Source organism: Parasteatoda tepidariorum, chromosome 5 (assembly GCF_043381705.1).
Source record: "Parasteatoda tepidariorum isolate YZ-2023 chromosome 5, CAS_Ptep_4.0, whole genome shotgun sequence".
In the NCBI taxonomy this organism is placed as follows: domain Eukaryota; kingdom Metazoa; phylum Arthropoda; class Arachnida; order Araneae; family Theridiidae; genus Parasteatoda; species Parasteatoda tepidariorum.
The window spans coordinates 55748924-55775193 of record NC_092208.1 but is presented as its reverse complement, the minus strand read 5'-3'; the positions used below and the strand labels follow the sequence as shown (position 1 = coordinate 55775193).

Here is a 26270-nt window from a genome sequence, read left to right as displayed (position 1 = left end):
TTCTAAATGGTATATAAATTCAATTAAAATATTCAGTTGATCATAAAATATGATGAATTAATTTATAAAGCATACAAATGTTCTTTTCTGTCTTTTCTAATAAAACTGCATCTTTTATTTTTTTTAATACTTTTATTGAGAGGTGGCAACTTTAAATGACAAAACATCAATATGGATTGATTTCATTTGATGTTATCAACATTAAAAATTAATAATATATTCCATGTTTTAATCTGCTTTAAAAAGAGATCTCGTTTCATTCATTAGAATGAGTCAACCTCCACGGTCTAAGTAAGATCTTTCTTTACTAGTTCGAAGTAACAATCTTATTCTCTTTTCGACCCTTAATCGTCTGCTCAAATAACTATATTTACTTTCTGCACTAACACCCACTACAATTGCTCCTATATCTATCCTTTTTATTTTCATAATTAATGTATTTCTATGTAACGAATTAAAAGCTTCTAAATTAACCCCCAAAGGAGAAGGATATGTGTTTATACATATACCCAGTTGTTAAGATTAAATTATTATATTTGTTAGAATTATGTTCAATGCATGAAAATGGAAAAACTTGGTATATTTCATTTAAAAATAAAAAAAATTTAAAAATTCATTTAATAAAAAATTCAATTGCTTGTTTATTGATTTTATTTGCTCCTATTTAAATGTAGAAATTATTTATTGATAAATTGTGCCTCTGCTGATTAATTTATTTCAAAAGAATAATTTTTCGGAAAAACTTCACATTTTATTGTGCTTCTTAATGATAGTATATCAACAAATTTGATGTGAACCGCTTGATTTACCGTCTGAGAAATCTGACTCAAGTTTAATGAGTCATAAAACAATGAGTCATTAAACATCAGAGAGACTTATGTGATGGTGATACCATAGTATAAAAAAGCTTGTAAAAATTAGTAAATTCAATATTTTTCTTCAATGGAATCCTACTTCTTTTGTATCTTAAAAAGGTAGTATAATGCTACTTAGGTTTAAAGAGATATTCAAGTTCATTATATATGTCAATACAATTGCTAAAAATTAATGCTAAAGTTTATTATACTTTGCAGCATACATTTCAAAATTTTCAAAGATGACAAATATTTAGGTTTAATAATAAGGAAAAAATATAGAAATTAAGTTGTTTTGTTCAAATCACCTTTGAAAAATCATTCTTTTAAATTAAAAATTAGTTTTTTTTTATGTTTTAGGATATTTAGTTTCATGATTTTTATTGCATGTCAAACAAACTCTTGATAAAAAGAAAGTATGACAAAAGTGTGGAATGAAATCTTAATCACACAATCTTAATATTTTATGTTAACAGTAAGGAATTAAATTATTTATGTGCATTGTTTACATCATGTTGCATTATAAAAACATAAAATTGCTTTTTTATTATAATTTTTAATTTAAAATGCTTATTTTTGTTTTATAGTGTTGATTCATATGGATTTGAATGGCCAAAAGACTTTAACTATGACNTTCATTCATTAGAATGAGTCAACCTCCACGGTCTAAGTAAGATCTTTCTTTACTAGTTCGAAGTAACAATCTTATTATCTTTTCGACCCTTAATCGTCTGCTCAAATAACTATATTTACTTTCGGCACTACACCCACTACAATTGCTCCTATATCTATCCATTTTATTTTCATAATTAATGTATTTATATATAACGAATTAAAAGCTTCCAAAATAACCCCCAAAGAAGAAGGATATGTGCTTATACATATACCCAGTTGTTAAGATTAAATTATTATCTTTGTTAGAATTATGTTCAATGCATGAAAATGGAAAAAAAAACTTGGCGTATTTCATTTAAAAATAAAAAATATTGAAAATTCGTTTAATAAAAAATTCAACTGCTTGTTTATTGATTTTATTTGCTCCTATTTAAATGTAGAAATTATTTACATTTACATATATAAATTGTGCCTCTGCTGATAAATTTATTTCAAATAAATAATTTTTCTGAATAACTTAATATTTTATTATGTTCCTTAATGATAGTGTATCAACAAATTTTGTGTGAACTGCCTAAATTACCGTCTGAGAAATCTGACTCAAGTTTAATGACTCATAGAACAATGAGTCATTAAACATCAGAGAGACTTATGTGATGGTGATACCATAGTATATAAAAGCTTGTAAAAATTAAATTCAATATTTTTCTTCAATGGAATCCTACTTCTTTTGTATCTTACAAAGGTAGTATAATGCTAGTTAGGTTTAATGAGATATTCAAGTTCATGATATATGTCAATACAAATTGCTAAAAATTAATGCTAATATACTTTACAGCATGCATTTCAAAATTTTTAAAGATGACAAATACTTAAGTTTAATAATAATGAAAAAATATAGAAATCTAGTTGTTTCTATCCAATCACCTTTAAAAAATCACCTTTTTAAATTAAAAATTAGTTGTTTTTATTTATGTTTGTATTATGTTGTGTATATTTAGTTTCATAATTTTTATGATTTTGACAAGCTCTTGATGAAGAGAAAGAATGACAAAAGTGTGGAATAAATCTTAATAGCACTTCTTCTTAACAAATTTTCTTACAATTTTTTTTCTTTAATTAATTCAAAGTGATTATATTATGAGATCAGTAATTTTAGATTAAAAAATTTTATTTTCTGTTTTTATTAATTTTTTTAATTTTAACTTTTTTTTTCTAATGTAAATTAGAAAAAAACCTTGGTTAATCTAATTTTATTTAATTTATAAATCTTTTACCTTGGGGTTCCTACTTAATCACTTCTTCCCAATTTCATATCTCCCTTCTTTTATTATCTTATTCAAGTAATTTTCTCTTGCCATTTTGTCTTCAGACTCTTAGGAAAGTTCTTGTTTAATAGAATGAAAATTCTAATATCTCCAGTTTTGAACCTTTATGTTGCATCTATTATTTATGATTAACATTGTGATTATATACTTTGGATATTAGGACTTAAGGGATAGAAGAGAAAAGTTAAGATTGATTTAAGCTACTAAGTGAAAAACTTGGTTGTTTAACCTAAAAAAAGAAAGATTATTATTATAAGCAATTAATTAGCAAAGTTAATTTGGGATTAAACAATAGTCAGCATTTTTACGATTACCAAATTCATTAAGTCATAAAAAGATTCTTGATTACATAGTTTTAACAATTTAGAAAAAGGTTTTGTGCATATGACAATCATTTAAAAATTAAGACAGATATAATTTAAACATAATATAAATTTAAAACTAGGCACTAATAGGTTAAATTTAAGGGGGTAAGAGAAACATATTTAAGAAAAATACATATTCATATCTGACGATGCTCCTCCAGGGAGAAAAATCAAAAATGCCACCCTGTGGTAAGAGTTTTACTTATAACATTTATTTGAACTTTTTTCGCATTGTTCTGCTTTATTCATATCTACCATAAAGTACACTTCATCCTCATTTGGATTTCTCATTAGAACACCGAAATCAAACATCACTGGCTGCAGTACGTAAGCGAGTGGATGATCACTTTGGTCATACAGGGTTTGTCCGGAAAGTATTAGGACTGATTTTCTTCCGCCGCGACTGTACTTCGGAGCGTGAACGTGCCGACTGGATTCAGTAGAGGGCATTCCTAGCTAACGAACGAGCGGCTGTTCAGTTGTCTCCGAGTACCTGGAGAGTCAGGACAGTCATTTTCGCGCGACGTGTTTTTGTGAGTGGTGCAAGTCAAAAATGCAGCGTTCGTTAGAGCAGAGGTACGCGATTAAATTCTGTGTGAAACTCGGTAAATCTGCGACAGAGACGTTTGATATGATCAAGCAGGCTTGCCCAGATGTTGCTTTAGCAGGAAGTGGTGTGTTTCGGTGGCATCAGGCCTTTTTGGAGGGCCGGGAAGAGGTCGCCGATGAACACCGAGCTGGAAGACCTTCGACAAACACCGACAATGTGACTCGTGTTCACGAAGTTTTGAATTCAGACCGTCGACTAAGTCATCGCTTAATTGCCCAGATGTTAAATTTACCAAAATCTTTGGTGCGTGACGCTGTGACGGAGCATTTGAACATGCGCAAGGTGTGCGCAAAGATGATCCCAAAAGTGCTCACTGACGACCAGAAATTGCGGCGAGTGGAAGAGTACCAAGAAAATTTGAACATGTGTGAAAGACGGCATCCCAACGCTTCCGCAGCCGCCCTACAGCCCAGATGTGGTCCCCCTGACTTTTTTTTTGTTTCCTCGCCTGAAAAGGCCTATGAAAGGCAAGCATTTTGAGACGACAGAGCGGATCCAATTGGCATTCACCGCCGCTCTCAAGGCTATTCCGGAGAATGCCTTCCATGACGCCTTCAATGCTTGGAAATCGTGCTGGCAGCGCTGCATTGACGCAGAAGGAGCCTATTTTGAAAGTTTTTAAAGAATTGTAGCGATTGGCTCAATAAATTTTTTTAAATCGACTCAGTCCTATTACTTTCCGGACAAACCCTGTAGAGACCAAAAGTGCACAATATAGGTCCTTGTTGAACTGTTATACCATAAAGTGCTCAACTTCACACTTGGGTCTTTGGGCTACCAAAGCAGAGGAGCCGCCTCCTTTGCAGAGGCTCAAAATTGTGATGGCATGTCTTTGGATTATTCTCAGGGATATTTCCCAGCTTTAGGATACTGTGCAGCTTTAATGCGATATAAATAAAGTATCTACCCAACATCCCCATTTGAATCTGTATTGTTCGAAAAGAAAAATATTCTAAAATAATGTTATTTTTCTCATTTAGTTTATGTGGTAACATTGTATTTTACGAAAGATATTGCAAAATAGAGTTGAGTTTATTTGTTAAATATTAATACGAATTAAAGTATCTATCCTTGTTTTATATCCCTATGATTGTTAAGTTCCATTATAAGTTGGTAGTTATGTTGTTATTTTAATATTTTATGTTAACAGAAAAGAATTAAATTATTTATGTACATTGTTTACATCATGTTGCATTATAGAAATGTAAATCGCTTATTTATTATAATTTTTAATTTAAAATGCTTATTTTTGTTTCATAGTGTTGATTCATATGGATTTGAATGGCCAAAAGACTTTAACTATGACCAGTATGATGAATTTATGTCAAAATACCTTTCAGTTCTTGGTCGTAGGGCCAAGAAATGGGATAAGCTTTTGAATTCCAAAGAGGGTTTATATAAAAGTAATAAAGGTATATCAGGAAATACTTTCTTACTGGTTTTTGATGATTTCTTTTTATTATTAGTTCTAGAGAAATTGATTTGTTTTTGTATTGTAAAGATAAATTATGATATGCTTGGCAACTTGTAAATATATCACTAGTTGCAATAATATTCCTGAAATAAAGGTAAAGAGAGTTAAAAACAAAGCGGGAATATCATTACTACAAATGTATTAACATGATTTGCAATAATAATCCCAGAAAATTTAATTCTTTTTCACTTAATTCCCTCAATAAGTACACAAGTGTTGATTTTTATACAACTTTTAATTTAAAAGATATTGAAATGTTATAACTCATTTTTAACATTCTTCAAAAAAACGTTAAATTACCTTTTGTTGTTGGAATTATTATTCTCTCATTCTAGAGGCACAGAAAATTTTTACAGACTGAAGAAACATTAAAAAATAAATTATTTTCATTCATTGTATAAAGATCATTAAGGACCAAAATTATTTTATGAAGTTTATATCATTCATTATTTTTTACTTTTCAATATTGAATGTTTTTTTTTAATTATTTAGCATAAAAAAAGTTTTAAAGCTATATGAAATTTTTTTTCTTTTTTTCAGTGAAAAGGTATGTTAGGAAAGGTATACCTAGCAACCAGAGAGGAGTGGTAAGTTTTAAATAGTTCATAATCACCGATGCAGAATATGTCCAATCATGTTAATGAAATTCAGGGGAAATTGAGGCAGCCCAGGAAAATTTTTTGATCTGAATAAAATAAAATTTTGATAAGAAATTTTCCTGTTAAAAAATTTAATAAAAAAATTTTTAAAGATTATTTTATCCTATTTTTTAATTCCGTATTGCATATCAGCTTACTGTCTAAAGAGAATAATAATATTTTCTGTTGTATAACACAAATTACTTAATATATCAATTATTCATTAGTTTGAATTCTTTAAGTTTATGAGTTGGTTCTTAAATTTAGTTTAATAAATTATTACCATCTCATTATATTTTGATTTCTTTAAATTTTCAATTCATTTATTATTATTTAGTAGTTACTTTCTTATTTGAGAATTGTGTAAAATTAAATGCATTTTTTTCTTCTTTTTTTTTTTAAAAGGAAATCATTTAGAAATTTTAACAATGTAGAAACTTTACTGTCAAAAAAATGTTTTTAAATTGTTATTGCAACTATAAAAAAAAGAGCTATAATTTTGAGGAAAATTTCAAACCTAAAAAACTATATTCTGTGGAAATACTAGGCTCTGAGAATTTTCTACACCCCTAAATTTCCTATATTATTTTTTAATATTTAATTTTTTTCTGTTTTCATATTTTATTTTTTTAATCTAATTTATTTTTTTCATGTCTATTCCTTTCTTCAATCTTCATCAATAAAAAGAATATGCATTGTCTTCGCATTTTAATTCATATTATTGAACCTATAAGCTATTAAACACACGAAAATTAAATTTCTTGGCGAATTAAATTGAAATTTTTTGTCAGGATTAAAATAATTCTTTAAAAAATATTGTTTAGAAAACAAATACATTAGAGATTACAATTGTACTTTCTGAATTATTATTTTTCTTTGACAATTAAAAATTACTCAAGTTTATCTAAAATGTGCTTACTAATTCTTGTTACAACGAACCTAACTTTTATTTGTGTATTCACTTAATTTTTAAATTGGGTTTTTGAAACTAATTATTATTTTAATTACCTGTATTACATAAAGAATTTTATGATTTAACTAAAATTGAGTCAGTTGCAAAATTTACAAAGTGTGTTAGCAGTGGATTATATTATTAAATATTTGTCATAAATCTTATATACATCACTAGTTTTATTTAGTAGTGCATTTCTATAAATTTTCAAAGCTAGAGATATAAAAAATTGCGTATATACAAATTGTGGCGTATTCAACTCTTTCTTTTTATAATAGCATTTCAAAATAAAATAAGTTTACAATAAACAAGTTTAACAAAAAGTTTAAAATTCATAAATGATAGCTTAAAAAAAGTGTGATGAAAATTCAAACATTTTAAGACTAACTTTCGAAATATATTTACAAAAATTTATTTTTAAAAAAAGTATAAATCTTGGTTGATATATATGTAAAACAGTTCTCAAAAGGAATAGTTACCTTTAAACACGAAAAGATATTTATGAAGCTTCTGATCTGAACTGTTCATATAGATGTCTGAAAAGATGATCTTACAAAGTTTACTTAATTCTCCGCAATTTTCTCTTCTACAAATGTATTCAATATAAAGTTATGCTTGAAAAATTAATTCAGTATATAGTAATACAATGAAATGCTTATTAAGGATGGAATTGACGAATATTTACTAATTTATTTTAAAACTATTAACAGGTGTGGTCATATATTAGTGGTGCTAAGGAGATGAAGGAGGAGAAACCTGATCTCTATACAACTATTCTCAGAAGCCCAATGAAGCAGGAAATCATAGAAACCATTGATCTTGGTATTTGTTGCTTTATTATAATTATTAATTATTTTATTTAAAAATTTTGATAAATCAATTCCTTATATGTTTTATGGTTTGACCTAAAAATTTTGTAATACACTGCTGTAAGAAATTAAGAGAATTTGCAGACTTGGTCGATTATTTCTAGAACTACTGGATGGATTTTAATGGAATTCGATGTGTCCATACATTGATATAATACAAAAAATAACCATTCAACAATTGTAATACACACGCATGATCGTGTGTAACACTTGTTGGAGTTGGAAGTATGAACAGGGGTCTGCTAGGTTTTTCTGAGAGGTATCTATTTTGTGAAAATTAAAAATTATGTAAAAAAATCAACATAAAAATATGGATTTATCGTTTTTTGAGGGATACAAACTAAAGTTAAATTTGTGAAGTTACCGCTAAACGGTAGTAAATTTGGCCTGGACAGACCCCTGATGAAATTGCCACAGGAAATGATAAACTACCTTATTTGAAGTCTGAAATCATGTTGCAAGGCCTGTATAATTGTAAGGAGAGACTTGACTCCCTATTTACCCATTTATTTATCATGCGTGTGTATTACAATTGTTGAATGGTTATTTGTTTTGTATTGTATCAATGTATGTACACATCAAATTTCATTAAAATCTGTCCACTAGTCAATAAGTGCCGTCTCTTATGTTATACCCTGTTGTGTTCCTACATCTCTTTTTTAATGCTCTAAAGCCATTGCATCAAAATATCACTTTTGTTAAGTCACGAATGATCTAAGAAAATTCTGATAATGACCATCTCAAAGGCAATGTGTATAAAACCCTAGAACTAAAAATTGGGGGTTTAAAATATCATTTCTCAATTGATTTAGGAGGCATCAAAACCTTGATATATAGGATGGTTATAATTGGGCACTTCAGTCAGTTATGACTGGTCGATACAAATTCCGCACCCAGTTCACACCGACTACAGTGTTAACGTTAAATATCTTCAAAAAGGAGATGGATCACGGGTTAGAGTACCCTTTCCCTCAGGCTATCCATGGGTGGTTTTCGTGGTTTTCCTCTCCATGTGACTCAAATATGTGTAAGTTTCATCAAAAAGTCCTCCGCAAAGGCAAAATTTGATCCAGGAGTTCCCTTGTTTTCTGGCTTGGGTTCAAAATTACAAGGCTACAGAGTTAAACATTGGTAGTCGTAAACCCAAAATTGAATCGGCTGTTCAACGACAATTATAAAATATAAAATAAAATTTAAGGTTCAAGTATAGTCATAACCTTTTACACAGGTGACCCCTATCATTTATATTTTCTACCAGAAATATTTTAAAATTAGCATCCAATTTTAGCAACTAACCTATACATTGTTTTTAAATTACAATTCTACACAAAAAATACCTCTGTATGTTTATTTTATTAAAAATGTTTACAAATTTTGATGTAACATATTTTGAGCTAACAATTCTGTAAATTCAATTTTTTTTCTATTATCCTATTCTAACTAAACAATATAAATTGATGAAATATTTAATATTTTTAAATTTATTATATGATTCGTAAGTTTATTTATATTAGTTTTTATTTCTTAATTTTATTTGGCACTTTTCTTTAATTTGATTCATTACTGCATTGTTATTTTAAATTTCTTTCTTAATATATATTTTTTCTTTCTTCTAGATATACCTCGTACATTTCCTGATAACATTTACTTCAAAGGAGCATCTCCAGATTCTAAACGAGAATCTTTAAAAAATGTGCTATTAGCATTTGCTCATCACAACCCCTTAATTGGTTATTGCCAAGTATGTTAATGTTTTTGTATTTAATCATTTATTGTAATTTGATATGATTTTGTCTAATTAAGAAGATTTATTAACTCATTTCAAATTTAATTACCGTATTTAATATGCTGAATTATTTCTTTTGTTATCATTTACTTTCTAACTTCTTTATGTTTTACTCTTTATCTTTTTTGCGGAAAAGGGTTATGTTTTAGAAAATGAAATACAATATAAAGAATTAAAGATAAAGTTGAGAATCCTCTTCAACTTTGTTGATAAAATATTTATTATAAAATATATTATAAAATAATTATTGTTGATAAAATATTTTTTTTTTTTTAATATTTACATTGCAACATATTTTAATTAATATTTTTTTAAGCTAAAATTGGTATACAATTGATTGCTGAAAAGTTATGAAAATATGCCAAGTTAGTCATTATTAGTCACTGTTTATAAAAATGTTTGGAATTTTTCTCTTAATTGCATTTTCATTTATAAAATATATTGTGACTTTTTTTTTCTTCAAAAATTCCTTTTTTCCCAAAATACAATATTTTTAAGAATTTTGTATTCACGTGTGATTAAAATGGCCATTTTAGTCATCTTTAAAAATGTGAAATGGTATAGCTTTATTAAAGCAATGCAGGATTGTAATTTCAGTTTTCATCTAAACTTAAGTTATTTTTGGCCATAAACAGAATAAGGGTAAATTCTGATTGTTTTCTATCCTATAATTCTCAAACATTTTTTGAGCATTCAATTTAAATTGCAGGAGCATTGTTTAAATTTATCATGTACCTGACAATAATGTCAATTGAAAAGCAAATAGTCCCCTCCCCTTGCGATAGCAGACAAAATGTAGTTCTGTCCATTTTATTGATTTTCTTTGACAATTCTGTGTCCATCATGCCGTGCAGTTTTCTGATCGTTAACTTTGTCACCTAGCTGCAAAAAAATTCATATCCTTGCTGACATTAGGGCGGAATTCAGCTAAAACCTCGCAATTACGATGGCTCAATTAAGCCGATCAAAAGCCTGTATTTTTTTTTAGACATATAGCATTTTGCTATATGTAAAAGTATAGGCTTTTGATTGGCGAAATTTGTCCATTGCAATTGCGAAAATTTAGCTGAATTCTACCCTAGAAAGCGATGGATTCTTGAAATATAGATTATGTTCATATGATAAACTAATGAAGAAGCTGACATAAAAGTGACAGATTTTACACTGTACTGATATTTTGTTTAAATAAAGTGCATTAAAGCAGGAAATGTAAATTAAATTTTTGATTTGATTTGGTGGCCCCCTCTTACGTGGAACCCGAGGCAACTGCCCCGTATGCCCCTGCCCTAGTCAGGCCCTGTCTGCACCCGTCATTCCTTTTCCCCTTTTATAACTATAGTATACTACTTTCTTCGGGATTTATCCCAATCTATTCTGAAAAATAAAATATTTTCAAAGGGAGTAATCTCTATTACTTCTTAATTCTATTTTCTTCATTCCTGTTATCATAACAGTAAATAAATCTTTGTTATTGCTTTGATTTCAATCTGACTTAACATAAAGCTGACATGCATTTATGTTTCTTAATATGACTAATTGACTTTATGAAATGCTTACAAACATTTACATCTTCCCACTCCACTAAAATATAATAGCATTGATTGTTTTTTTTTAGCTATACATTTTATATTAATGACATAAAAGTAAGATAAAGTAGTCGTGAGTTTTAAAGAAAAATTTGCGCCCTGAAAATGTATAAGTATTATTAAAATATTTCCCCTATATTTTCCTTAGTCAAAATAGGAGACCACTTATCTATCATAGACTTGTCTTTGACTTCTTTATTAGGCTTTCATTATTTTTATAATCTTTTCATTTATTTCATGATCATCTACCACTTAAGTTTGTTAGCTGTTAAAATAAAGTTGTCTATGATCCCTTGGAAATTTATTAAATTAGTATAATTTATGTTTAAAAAATTTTTTTTGAAGGTTAAGGCTGCTTTTATGAAATAAATACTTTTACTAAATAAATACTAGCTAATATAATTTTTACTAAAAATATACAATAATAATTATTTTAAATGTAAATTTTTTGTGAGGAATTTTAGAAAACCAATGTAATTTCTATACTATTAAAAGTTTTAATCAAATGATTACAGTAGAAGATCTTTATAATGCAAACCTTGAAATCTGGAACTTTGGGTTTTATGTAATTTTGTTATGTAGATCATTTAACTTGTCGTTAAATTTAACTAAATATGCCAATATTAGTCTGAAACATATTAATCTTAAAAAGCTTTAAAATAATTTTATTTACAAATATTTAAAAACACAAAATATGCATAAGTGTTTATTTTTTACAGAAAGAAAGTAGAAATTTTCTGCAGCATTGGAAATAATAACAAACAAAATAATCAATTTTGGTTTGTTTGGTTTTGGTTTGGTTTGGTTGAAATTTAAACGTCTTAGCAAATAATATATTTGTTCAGTTATAAAAATTTCTTCACTGCAAGTTCCATTATTTACACCCACAGGGCTAGTGTGGTTTATAGAGAATTGTGTTTTATAGATCTTTTACTGTACTGTTTAAGAAGCTGTTATACTTCGTCAGTACTTGAAGTGTTGCTTAAGTGATAATATTAAACACTAATTTACTAATATATCATTCTATATTTATAGGTATATCATCTAAAGTGGGGCATAAAAAATTTTAATTGGCAGTAATAGACGTGCAAATGCAAGAAATTGAATCACAAGCATGTTGCCAAAAAAAAATTTAAGTCATACTTAGTGACAATTTAATATTATTGTTTGTGATGTTCTTTAATCAAAAGTTGAAAATATTTATTTATTTGAAATGGCAGAGGTGAATTGACATGTTAAAAAGCAAAAACACATGAGCAAAACAAGAAAGTAAAAAGTCATTTCCTTAGAAGCGCTCTTGCTTGCCAATATCACTCGGTAGATGATGACCCGCGGAGGGCCCTGCAGCACAGGATGTGGCTGCCGTCCAAAACATCTTGACTCTTGCACAGAAAACAATAGGGATCAAGTGCCAGCCCTAAACGAAACAGGTGCGCGGCTAGGCAGTCATGTCCGGTATATAGTCGAAACTGAGCCACCGCTTTGCGGCGCGGCCAGTCTGGAATGGTGTTCTGTCGACGATCTCTCCACACTTTGGTTTTTACCCTTTCTGATAATTGGTATTATCCTCTGGCCGGGCAAGGTTGACTCAGCCTTTCATCCCTTCAGTGGGTCGATAAATGAGTACCAAGCATGCTTGGGAACTAAACACTGGGGGTTTCGCGTTCGGCTGACCACCTAACCGGAACATCTGCTCCTGCACCCCAGAGCCCAATGGTCAAGAAAACTGAATGGGCACAGTAGGCCTTGGCCCTCTGTGGGCTGTCACGCCGCTGAGCTTAGAGAGAGAGAGATAATTGGTAATGGAAATCCCTATTGATTTTTGATCTAACAATCCTTTTTAAACTTGAAAGGGGGACTGGGCTACTAAGAGCCTGGAGACTTCTTGTGCCTCTCTTTGCCAAAACATCAGCCCTCTCAAAGTTGAAAATAAACAAATCCTATCTATAATTTATGGACTACTTGAATATATTCATTTAGGTACATTGTTTTTAGAAACTTTATGAATAAATGGCCTCTATTTATTGCAGGGTTTAAATTTTATTGCTGGTATAATGCTGCTAGTCACTGACAATGAAGATATGACATTCTGGCTACTTCAAAGTTTGAAGGAAAGAATTCTTCCTGATTATTATACAAAAGAGATGACCGGCCTTCTTACTGATATTGGTGTCTTGGAGGAATTAATTAAGTAAATAATATATATTTTCTTCACCTTCTTGTATGAAATACTATTTTAAATATTGAATATATTTATGAAATATATTTGCTTCATTGTTCTAATTTGAATTGCTTTTTGGAAGATTAATGCATGTGAGCATTCAACATTTTTACTCAATAATTTTTTAGGTCGAATGTTTTTGTTTTCCATAAAATTTCAATCAATTTTATGCTCATATTAAAATATTTTCTCTTGAAATTTTGATACTGAAAATTTTTTGCTTGAATCATTTAGTTTTTATGTTCAATGATTCATGCTTAAATATTTTTTTAATTAAATTTGTATTATAAAATTCAACTGAAGTTGAACAAAAAAATAATAAATCTTTTTCATTTATATTAATTGATCATGAGAAATTTTACCACCATTGCTCTTCTTAGTTTAAGTATATAAGTATGTTTTTAAATTTCAGATCTAAAGTGCCGCAAGTTCATGAGAGAATGCTACAAACTGATGTGTCATGGTCTATGTACGTCAGTAAATGGTTTATCTGTTTGTTTGCTGAAGTTCTTCCAATTGAAGTAATTATAACATTATTATGTTGAATCTATTTTCATTTCCCTGGTAATTCTAATTCATCGCTTATTAGTCTCACTAAATTTACTGTTTATAAAGTCTCAAGAAATGGATTATTTTGCAAATTTAAAAAAATATTTGTTTTGTATCGTGCATGCTTAATTTATATTTCTATGCATGCAGCTATATTTTATCTAAAAATTTTGCTTATGAAATTTTTTTATACCATATTCAGTCATTTGTGTAGAAAAATATTAAATAAATAGCTAGATAATTTGTTGTTCTCTTTTTTGTGACAGAAGTTATTTATGTATTAAACGAAAAAAAATTTTTAAGAATGACAGCTATATTAACTCATTATCACTATGAATAAGTAGTTATGCGCATTAATTATTGTTAATTGCTACTACTGATTTATTTAATAACAGATTTCAGTTAAAGGCCGTAATTGTAACAAAGTTCTTATAAGACTTTCTGTGACTTAATTCTGTGTTAATTCCTTATTTTCTGTGGTTTTATGAATATTAACCTTCTTAAACTTTCTGGGCTCACTTCTCATCATTTATTCCAAAATTCCAAAATTTGAATTTTTAAAACTTTAATTAAGTGGTTGAAAATTAACTCTTTTTTTCATTAATGGTACAGATATAAATGCTAATAATAACTTTTATGAAATTTTACAAGTAACTGACCAATCAAAAATAGTTTATTAGAGTGATTGCTTTTTTTTTTTTTTTTNTTTTTTTTTTTTTTTTTTTTTTTTTTTTTTTTTTTTTTTTTTGCATAAAGCATATGTTTAAAGATAATGTAATAGTTTTTTTTCTTTTCCTAGACTGTACTTCGTATATGGGATTGTTTGTTTTATGAAGGTTCAAAAATATTACTTAGGGTTGCAGTTACTCTTGTAATGAAAAACCAAGATAAAATTTTAGCTGCTAAAAATTTTGTTGAAATCACAGAAGTTTTCAAATCACTGCCACTTGGTGCTACAGTAACAGAATGCCATACTTTTATGCAGGTTAGTGCACTGTTATTATAATTAATTATTTAAAGTTAATTAATTAAAATAGTGATGTAAGTAAAGAAGAAAAATAATAAGATGCCTACAAATAAAGTATTAATAAGATTACATTTAAAAAATTAAAATGTATTAAAAGTATAAAATTTAAAATTATTTCAATACATCAAATATATTACATTCACAGTGCTATCATAATTAAAATAAATTTATTATCAATTATTGTGAATATTTTTTTTTCTTCATATTAGTTGAATATTTGCATTTTAAATGAATAACATGTTTCAAAAAATTATTTAATACTTAAGTAGAATTTAAAGAACTTTTATTTTATTCATATGTGAGCATAGTTTATTTGAAAAAATTAGATTTTCAATTGAACCTATTGATCAATATCCCATTTACTGCTCATATACTTTTATTGAAATGTTTTAAATTTATTGGCAAAGACAAGACATTATATGCAATTTAATACCTGTGAATAAACTTAATTTGAATTGAAATTATTTTTAGATATTTTTTTCAATCATACTTTTTGTGAGGAATGTGATAAAAATAATTTTCAAATCTTGTAGAATTTTCTACAAAATTATTTGTTACTTAAACTTTGTTTTGAAATGTCTTTTTTTATATTTTTATGACTTTTCTCATCTTTGAATGAAAGAAACTTTTTAGGTAACAGAGCTGTTTGTTTGTTTTTGCCAAACAAACATGTTTGTTTGTTTTTGCCAAAAACTAACTTAATTAATAAATGAATGTTTGTCAAAAAAGTATTTTTTTAAATAAAATGTGAATGTAGATATTCTTGATTCATTAAGTGATAACAGCCTTGAAGGTAACGAAATGATTTATTAACTTTTATGCTTAATAACTGCTTATCTATGCAAATGAAAATATAGTATTCGAAATGTTACCATAATTTTTAAATATTAATTTTTATTTTTTTCACACTTTAAATATTTTATCTGTCATAATGAACAAATTATTTTTAAAAACAAATCTTGACCAAAAACATCTATGTAAGCCTTAGGAACTCAAAATTTTAGCCTGTAAATTACATTTCTTCATATATTTGATGAATTTATTTAAATTTACCTATTTATAAGCATTCATCTACTGTAAACTTTCAGTTAGCATGGCAATCTCAGATGAAGAAAAACCACAAATAATCTACAAAATTGTTATAAAATGTCGCTGGCATATAGTTTAATATGTTAAAATGTTTTTATTTTTATTCTATTTTATTTATTTTTTAATCAAAAAATAAACTCTGAAAAATAAATAAAATTTGCTCCTGCAGGATAATATATTAAAATATTGCGTGTCAAAATAACTTACAAGCAAAATATCATGAAACAAAAACAAAAAAAATGAGATTAAGTGAAAAAAGTGTTGTGGAACATAATCTTCTGTGGAAATAGGAATGTAGGACAGTATGTTTTCTGTTCTAATATAGTTGAAAATTCTATTTACTATAGCACTTATACCATTAAATATATATTTTCTTAGAGTCATGTTAAATGTAACTTACTCATAAATAAGCAAGAGTCTACTGCATTCTTATTGTGTAAAATAAAAACCCACTTTTAAGGAGGCTGATTTTTACTTTTTTTTTGCCATCAGAGCATATTTCGAGTACCTGGATCATTTCCAAAGGCTCTTATTTACAAGCTGAGAGAAAGTTGCCGTCAAAATGTAGAAAAAGAACAAGCGCACACAAAAGTTCTCCAAGAACAACAGAAGCAAAGGCAACTGGAAGAGAAAAAAGCTAGAGAAGCTGCTTTGGAACAAAAACGTCTCCAGGAAGAAAAAGAAGCTGCTTTAAAAGCAGAGGAAGAGAGAATTGCTGCTGAAGCTGCAAGGGACAATCCTTGCAATGGATCACCCGTCAATCACGAAGAAGATTTGAAAGCCACTGGTGAATTAGCTGGTGGAGATACAAATGATGCTCAAACTCCGAATGAATGTTCAGCTCCTGATCCAAATCAAGTCTCAAACAAAGCTGTGATAGAATCATTAAGTTCAGAGTCTATTAAACAAGTTGCTAATGGAACTCAAAGCATAATAAGTCCGGAAAACGGTCAGAAGGCGTCGGCTGGAATAATTCCAGAGACAAACGTCTAATTCAGATCCATATTAAATCACAAATTATTATAGCAATAACTGTTGTAGACTTCTAGGTTGCAAAATGATATAAGAGTTATCACATAGGCATTAAAATTTATTGCCTCAACATGTTTAGAATGTTCTAAGATCTATGCACTTAAAGTTGATGTGTTTGTTGATTATGAAAAATAGGACTTATTATTATTGTTGAGGAGAGTAAATAATTACTATGTATTTTAGTACATATACATTTGCATATTACATGACTGAGTATGACATGTACACAGCCAAAATTTGTGTATTGCATAGAATGAGGAGAGTATCTAAATAGTATCTAAGAAGATTATCAACAGTGCCAATTCTTATTGTAATGTGTTTCCAATTGTTACTTTCCTTGTAAAAATATGCAGGATTAAAATTAAACTGATAGTACTCAGAGGCCTGTAGCTCTGGTTCTACTGAAGGGATCCTGATGAAACTTCAAATACACATTATATAAACCATGCGGTTAAGGATTCCATAAAAAAAAAAGCTCAAAATTTTTACCCATCGATGGCGCTGTAGCAAAGAAAATTAAAATACCAGAAACTATTGTCCTCTTTTCTGTATAGCATCCAGAGGAACAATTTTCTGAAACTTATGAATAATTTTTTTACCTGCTTTTCTGAACATCCTTAAGTTTTTCATCTGCCGGTAGGTACAGAGTGCTGCTAAAGCGTTGCTCTCATTCTGATAAAAGAATTTTATAATCATTGCACATTCTTGTTTGTTGAGCAGCATGTTCAAAATATCGTCAAATAATTTTTTAAAACAATATGTATTGGTTTTATAGAAAAATTACATCCCCTATTAATTTTTACATATGATGTTAACCATACAGCACCATCTATCGATTCCAAGCAGGGTTTTTTAAACGAAATCTCGACCACATGATCTACATGTATTTGAAATCTTATCCAGATCCATTCAGTAGAACAGGTGCTACGAGCCTCTGAGTAATGTCAGTTTACTTTTAACAACTCTGTACTTAAATACTATTTCTTCACCTAACTTTTTTACTAGTCAAGCTAATATTTCAATCATTATATTTATCTAAAGAATAGATTAATTTATATACTAGTTTAAAACAATAAAAATAATTTAATATTATTATAAATATTAAAATATTTTTGTTGTTTAAAATTCTTATAAATTAGTCGATTCTTAAATAATTCTCTCTATTCTAATATTTGTGCAATGAATTTCTTTGAAATTTAATTTTCCGAATTTTTGAAATTGTTTTTTTTCTATTTGCTTCTGATGGATTTATTTAAATTGTGTGTTTAACTAATTAAATTAAAGTTTGGTGCATTAATTTAAATAAAACAAAATCTTAATTTTAATTGGCACTGACTCAAGCATGTTAAAGATAGTTTTATTACTTATCTTTAAATCTATTTGTCTTGCATGGTTTTATACTGATAATATTCCTCTTATAAAGTTGATTAGTTTTAACTCCTTGCTTATAAACCATCTAATATTAAAAATATAATAGAGTCTTAGGGTTGAGCAACTAAAAAGCCAAAATAATTATAATAAAATATTTTCATTTCAGATAACATTGTGTTACAAATTCATTGATTAATCAATACTGTCAAACATTTTTATACATCAAAAATTCAACTTTTGATATCATAAATCAGAAAAATAGGATTTTTAAAGCTAATTTAACATTAATAAGTAGTGGAAGAATTTGGTGTTATTTATGTTTAATTTGAAGCATTTTGTAACAAATTAATTGTTTAACATCTATACTTAATCAAAAATATATCTGTTTACACTTGTATAAATAAAAATATATTGGAAGTAAAAAAATCTTAATAAAAAAAGTTCTTACTCCTCTTTAATAAAAAAATTACTTTAAAATGTTAAAGGCAAAATTCTTTTAAATGTAAAGTTCTTGAGAGTGATATTTTAAATCTACTGTAATACAAAATATATATATTCTTTTTAATATTGTCATATACAAATGACTTTTAACAAATCTAACAAAAAATTGCTCAATTCTAAGAAAAAAGCTTTTGTTTAAAACATTTTGGCTGCCACTAAAAGTTTTAAATACACTTTGTTAATGAAACTGAAAATTTCTTTTTACTCTAAAATTCACCATAATTCAAAAATAACCTTAAGAATTTGGAGCTTTATCACAATACTACCAGATCAAATTAAATCAAATAACACAAAGCATCTATTTTGAACATTGCTTGTTTAAAGTTAAAAGAAATGCTAAATATTTTGGAAAAAGTAATCCTTAATTTAAAACCTAATACTTCTCCTAAGAAATTATGCGGGGATCTTGAAGTTATTTAATGCAAAAATAAAATATTGAGTCATTAAACTAACTTATATTTTACATTAAAATACTAACTTCTTCATATATTTTATAAATACTAACTTATTTTTATGCTCTCTTTTTAATGATCTGAGAAATTTGGCTGTCAAATTTCACCTTCTATGATACGATATGTTTTGAGTGATAAAGCTTCAATTATCTCTTCTCCTTTTTTTTTTAAATACCCTATATTTTTATAACAGTTATTTCAAGAACTATTTTCCCCCATGTATAGTTTAAAGTTTGAGAATTATTTCGATGGAATTTTAGTCATTCTCCTCATTTATGCATTTTAGATTCTATAACTTTTGTACATTTCTTCATAATTGAAATGGGACACTTTCTCATGTTTTGTACATAATTTTCAATATTATTGCAAATAATTCAAAGCAGACTCCTCGTCGATTACATTTCCTGCCAAAGCTTTACATCACAGAATTTGTTGTAAACTATACCTTGTTGACTGTTGTTAGTTGCCTACTTAAAAGTTTAATGTGAAATTAATTATTTATTTGATTGCTGTTAAAATGCATTATGATGTATATTTCTGAAAAGAAAAGAAAAAGAGGTGCTCCCCTATTTTGTTTTGAGATCTTATTGTGTTCTGCCATTTTATGGAATATGCTTATTTGTTTTCAGCCTATTAGCTTGAATTTGATTATTTACTTTTTAGTCTAGTATTTTAATCGTTTGATATTTTTTTGCTAATGCTTATGTTAACTATTTTTGAAATTATTTATCTTTGATAATCGAGTCATTCTTATGGTAATAACTTAGTCAAGTATAATTTTCCTCTATGTGTAATTTTATTCATGATTCCTGTGATAACTTTTTTTTTTAAATTTGAGTATGTGTTGATTGCATCTTTGTGTACATCCACTCTTTAAAACATCTTAAATGATTGTTCATTGTTTTATCATGTTGAATATTGTAGTATTTTTCGCAGCTTTCTAGTTAAATTTTTCATTCCATTTTGTATAGCCATCACATAACTGTCATTAAATGCAATTAATAGACCGTATAAAATTGTGTGTAAATTTTTAAAAAAAGAATTTGACTTGCATGTAAAACCAAAAACTACGAGGTCAGCTTATGCTTCAGTTAAATTTTGCTGCTAAAAATGTAGAATTTATCAATGTAACAAAAAAGGATGATCTAGTCTAATGTACTTGATTTTTTATATTTCTGACCAAAGAGTCTGATGTCTGACCAAAGAGTATTTAATTTATGTAACTTTTACAATTTATTTAGCTTTCTTATTTCTAAATGCTTACTATTATGCTTTTTTTATAGCATATTTTACATTTTACAACTTGAAAATTAGGTAATTAACTTATGCATAAATATATGCAGTAATTTTGTTAATGCAATTAATCTGAATACATACATTTTCATTAACTTATTGTTCATATGTTCCATTTTGTTTACATTTAAAGTAAACAAACTATTCATTTAAACTTATCCTTGTAAATGCTGTCATTGTATATTTACTAACTTGAAATTTTGTGTGGAAATATAATCGTTGGTTTTGAAGTTTGTTTCTTAAAGTTGGAACTATTGACTAATATTAAACTTTCATAATGAACATTGTTGTTCCATTGTACCAATGTTAAAAAATTTTCCATATTTAATTATGATTTGTTTACTTCGGAAAACAAAATGCTTCAATAGTTGATCAATTACTATTAATATTTTTGAATAAAATATTTTCCTTGTCTATTTATTAATTATTTCTAATATGTTATACATTTTTTTAATTTTAAGAAGTATGTCTTGAGAAAATTATTGTTTTGCTTACTTGAAATTATAATATTTGTTTTTAGTTTTTTCACTCCCTTTAAGGTTTTGTTTTCCCTGAAAGTGTCCCTAAAATTAAAAGGTACAGATTTAAAATAATAACCAAATACGCACTTCTTTATGTTCATGAGAAAATTAGTGCCAAAAGTTCCAACTTATCTTTATTTATGGTGTTGTGTGATCATACATTATATTGTTATAAAAGGCAAACTGCAGCTTTTAGTATTTTATTAGAAAAAGAAACTCTTAATTGATCCATTAAATATTATTTTTAGTTCAGAAAATAAGATTTAAAAAAGTTGATGGATACATAATTTTTTTTTTTATATTGTAAGGAAATCTAAATGCATCACAAGTATAATAAACATGCCATTGCATGTTGTAAATATTATTAATCTTAAGTTTTGTTTCTTCATTTGCTCTTGGTAGTAACTTATATGTATTACTCTTATTGGTACATTAAACAGAACAAAAAAAATTGGTTTGAAAAAATTTAGATGCAGCCATATTTTTATTTATACATTGGCAAAAATTACTATCAACTTATGACTTGTTAGCCAAACTGAAGAAAGAGCCTTTTTATTAAACTTATCTCATAATCTGTTAAATCGTTTCAATATTATTAAATCTGATAAAGTTTTACTTTGGAAATCTCAAAATTTCAGTAAAAAAAAAATTGCATTCCCAATTATTGTATTCAGCTTTTTTATTTAATAACTTGATAAATTCGTTGTAAAAGGAGTAGATAAATACTGACCTATGCATATTAAGTTTTAAACATGCATTTTCATGTTAGATTAGATATATATTATAATCTACAATACATATTATTACTTGAGTCTTCCAAAATGCTCATAAATTCATGTTTTGATGTAATTCTTCTCCTTGAGGTTTTTTTTTTATGTAAAATGTTATTAAATATATAAGGTATATATGAAATATATAAGATATATATTAAATATATAAGATATTGAATTATTCTACTTTTGCTACATGAATGGTTTTCTACAAAATAATCTACTACAACCAATCTGCTCTAATGCTTAACTTAGTCATTAAATATTGTTTGGAACATTTGGCAAGGAATTCAATCTACCTTGCAATTCAGAAAATCAAGGCTTTGGTCACAGTTAGTAAAAACTTGTGATCACTTAAAAAGTAATAAAAAATTTTACTGAATCAAATGTCAATTAAATGTTCTCTTAATTACTTAGTGTGACAAAGATTTTTGTTCTAGCTACCAAAAACCAATGAACCTTATTAAAGGTTTGTAATTTTTTTTTCATAAAGATGTTAGTAATATGGATTTATATTTATAATAACTTAGTTTTTTAAATAAACAATGTTTTATCCAGAAATTAACAATAAATGCTTTAATAATCAAAACGTTATTCAAAACTAGGCATTTATGAAGTATTAATTAAGTATTAAGTAAAAAATTTTATTGTAATAATACATTTTTGGCAGTGATTTTAGCCACCAATATATTAGCAGTATTATAATTTTATATAGGCCTACCGAACGGAACACAATTGTAATATATTTTATCTATGAATTTTTTAGTCAAATATAATGAGAGTTCTTTTTTGTATATTTTTGTGCAATTAAAAATTCCTTCGATATAATTTTTAAGCTTATGAGCTTTCTTTTGTACTATTCTGTGTAAAAACCAAAAATTATGTGTAAGTCAGTTAAATTATCATAAACAGTGTCATTTCATTGTTCATCTGTTTAAATATGAATTATATGTCTACATAAAAAATTGTGATTAGTCTGCATGTGTATTAATTTGAAATTTTGAAACTTTTTAAGAGCATATCAATTGTCTTATATATTATATATACTATATAATGATTTATTATGTAAAATCCTAGTGTGAAATTTTAACTTTGTTGAACAAAAATTTTATTCTTGCAAGGAATCTTTTGTGTTATTTTTATGATTGTATCTGAACTTTCAAGTTGATCTTTTTAAATCAGCATATTAGTTATCATGTTTATAATGTTTAAAATTAAATTTCTTTATACTCTGGGAAATCCTTAAAAATTTTATCGTATTCTTCTAAATTTATTATTAAAGGCTGCTTATTTGTATGTTGTCTAAAAACTATTCTTGTCTAACTTTGTTTAAAATTTTTGTCCTTCTAGTTTCATTTAAGTACTTCTAAGGTTATTTATATTGAAATAAAAAAAAAGTTCATTATATATCTTAATAAGCTGGAAACTTTCCATTTCACATTTGTTTCTAAGAATAATTTTAATTATAGTGTTTAAAAAAGAATTTCCTTTCTATTGAATTTATTGTTCTCTTCTCTATTTAAGTGCAGAATGATTGCTTAAAGTATAAACAAATAAAAGACTAAATGTATTTTTAAATAGTTTTTTTTTTATCTATTATCCTTTTTTTAGGAATACAATATTTTCTTTTTAAATATTCCCTTTGTATTTTTAGTTAGTGTAATGAAACTGTTTGCCTTTCTAGTTAGCTTGTAGTTTTTTTTTATTGCATTGATAATTATTAGAAGCCTGTGTTATTTATAGAAATGTATAACAGTTGCTACAAATTAGTGATTTATTGCTTTTAATATTGTTGTATTTGCATGAAAAATAGATATAATTGCAACTAAATAATATTCTAGATTGCTAGTTTTTCACGGATCACCAATAATTTAAGGTACAAATATTTTAATTTTTGTGCCAATTTTTGCACTACAAGCTATGTTTTTTATTTTGGTTTTATAAATAGACTTCTAGATTTATAGTTCTGTGTGGCTTTCAGAAGAACTCCACCAGACATCCAGTCTTGTATGCTGGTGAATACTATAGTTATGAGGGTGAGTCACTTTCGATAGGGGTGTCTAGCTTTGTCTTGATCTTGGCATTGGTTGGCATGAGAATTTGTTCTTTGCAGCCAATCGACTCCTTCATTCCTCCAATGCACCCCGATTAGAAATGTGGTCTCTCATGTTACTATAGCAAGAGATAGCCCCAAAATTCTAGTCTGGAGCTCTCCTCAAAGCCAAATAGTTCTCAGGCAGACATTTTCGGTGTCAATGTTTAAAGATGTTCTTTGAAGGTTCTAAAAACAATGTTTTTTTAGTGCTTAAAATAATGATTTTTGTGTGCTTGTGTTATTTTTATAACTGTTGTGAATTTGCACCAGTTAGTTATAGCTGCTCAATTCTAAAAGAAAAGAAAATGAGGTGTAAAATGTTAATTAGAAGAAAGGTCACTGAATAGTAACACTGCTCTATTTGGAATAATAAGTATAAACGAAAATTGAAAATTATTTGATTCTAATAATTTTTATCTGGGCAGAAAACTCTTGAGAAATTAGTGGTTTTTTTAAAAAAATTTGGTGAGAAATGTTGCGTCTTCTATAATCGTATTTTTTCGAATGGATCTTTCACCAAAAATAAAAATTTAAACTCAAAATTTAAAAATTAACTTCAAATAAAAATGAAATGAATGCGGTTGTAATCATTTCAAAACAAATGTTAAATCCACAGATTCATTTAAATTACATAGAGTATGAGAGTAAAAGAAGAAGAAAAAATTTACAGAAAATATTCTATTAATTGGATACAGTTCATTTTTCATGCTATTAATTGAGTTCTGCTGACTCTACATCAGTTTAATTCTTTTTAGAAATATTTTATGTATTTATCAGTTTTTAAAATCCAGATATTTTTTTAGCTTTGAGTTTCAGGCAATCAAATTGTGTGTGTGTGTTTTTTTTTTTTTTTTTTTTTTTTTTGTGGTCAAGGAGTTTCAGAGAATACCTTTTAATTGATTAATTTTTGCATTATTATAGTTAAAAACTCGAAAATATCCTTACTTTTAAAATATTTTTTCTGTTGCATAATTTTTGTGATTTTTAAATCTTAGGGTAACTACCTCACTAGGGTAACTAACTAGGTTCTTTTAGAATCATTGTTTTGTGCTCACAAATACCAAATCAAAACTTATAGTTTTTATATTATGATTCTTCCAATACATTTATAATAAATATTGTGAATGCGATATTTTATGAGTTATCATGTGATCATCATAATTAATTTGGCACTTCATAAAACTATTTCCTGTATTGAAATTAACTAGTTTTATATTAAGCAATTCCCATGCATCAAGTTACATTTTACTCAGTAAGTTAAAATATTTCATATGCTTTAAAATCAAGTTTTTTTTTTAATAAAAGTAAGACTAATTCGTAAATAATTTTTTTTTTAATTAATATTCAAAGCACGTTTTCTACTATATACTATATCATTTTTGATAAAACAATTCAATTATTTGTGAATATATTTTTTTCACAAAATTTTATTGTAATGTAATTAATTGGACATATAAATTTGTTTAATCATAAAATTACATATCCTTTTATATTGCTCAAAACTCTTCCAGTCTTTTCTTTTGCTCTCTTAAGTTTTATTGGCTTTGAATAAATTGTAATTTTATTTAGAAAAGTTCCATTTTAAGGAAAATTAAATGTTCTGTCTCTTCAAAATATTGACCAACTATTGAGTATTTTTTTCAGAAAATATTGAATAAATTTTCAGAAACTCGTCCCTCTTACTTATAATGCACTTTTTAATACTGTTGTTTTGAAATTTAAGAATATATTTTTGTTAAAAAAAATGATTAACTTCCAAAGTAACGACAATTGAAACAACTGTGTGAATCTATAAGTAAAAATCTTTAAAAATATATATATTCAAAAATTAAGACTACAGTGAAAATTCTGGAAAAAAATTTTATTTGAGTCTTAATATTTTCTGAAGGAAAAAAAAATAGTTCATCAAATTTGGTCATTTTTATCTTTTATTGGAATAAAACATTTGACTCTTAAAAGATACTTTTAAGTGATGTGATATAAATATTTTCTTAGCAATTTTTTTTGTTTAAAATTCTTTTGACTTTTATAGAATTTTTTATTAACATTTTTAATCATTTTATTAAATTATCAAAGTGATTCTTTGTTACTAAGTTATTTTTCCAAAATTAGCAGCTCTCTTTTTTTTTTTTTTACATAGATCATGGCAGGATTTTCAAATTATTTGTGTATCTGAATTTTTATTTTTTATACTTTTCTTCATAGAAAATTATCTACTAAGATTATCAACATAAATATGAAATTATTTGATATAATTACTTTTTTTTATAAT

At 26.8% G+C, this 26270-nt stretch overlaps 1 protein-coding gene across 4 annotated transcripts; it reads left to right on the top strand.

Annotated features, from left to right (window-relative positions):
- Window positions 1-139: 139 nt before the first annotated feature.
- On the top strand, window positions 140-17495 carry LOC107455817 (growth hormone-regulated TBC protein 1). 4 transcript variants are annotated; one of them, XM_043044387.2, is made up of 9 exons: window positions 140-291; window positions 5033-5184; window positions 5787-5833; window positions 7547-7658; window positions 9322-9446; window positions 13108-13268; window positions 13711-13819; window positions 14647-14832; window positions 16456-17495. In XM_043044387.2, exons 1-9 carry the CDS (start codon window positions 269-271, stop codon window positions 16954-16956), a joined length of 1416 nt encoding a protein of 471 aa, XP_042900321.1. In that variant the 5' UTR covers window positions 140-268; the 3' UTR covers window positions 16957-17495. The 4 variants fall into 4 exon arrangements, with proteins under 4 accessions (XP_042900321.1, XP_042900319.1, XP_042900320.1 ...); XM_043044385.2 differs by lacking the exon at window positions 140-291 and adding an exon at window positions 906-974; XM_043044386.2 differs by lacking the exon at window positions 140-291 and adding an exon at window positions 1495-1524.
- Window positions 17496-26270: the final 8775 nt, after the last annotated feature.

Coding starts and splice junctions, on each gene's coding strand:
- LOC107455817 (XM_043044385.2), top strand. CDS start 943: ATGGAATCCTACTTCTTTTGTATCTTAAAAAG. Junction 7,659..9,321: donor CATAGAAACCATTGATCTTG/GTATTTGTTGCT, acceptor TCTTTCTTCTAG/ATATACCTCGTACATTTCCT. Junction 14,833..16,455: donor AATGCCATACTTTTATGCAG/GTTAGTGCACTG, acceptor TTTTGCCATCAG/AGCATATTTCGAGTACCTGG.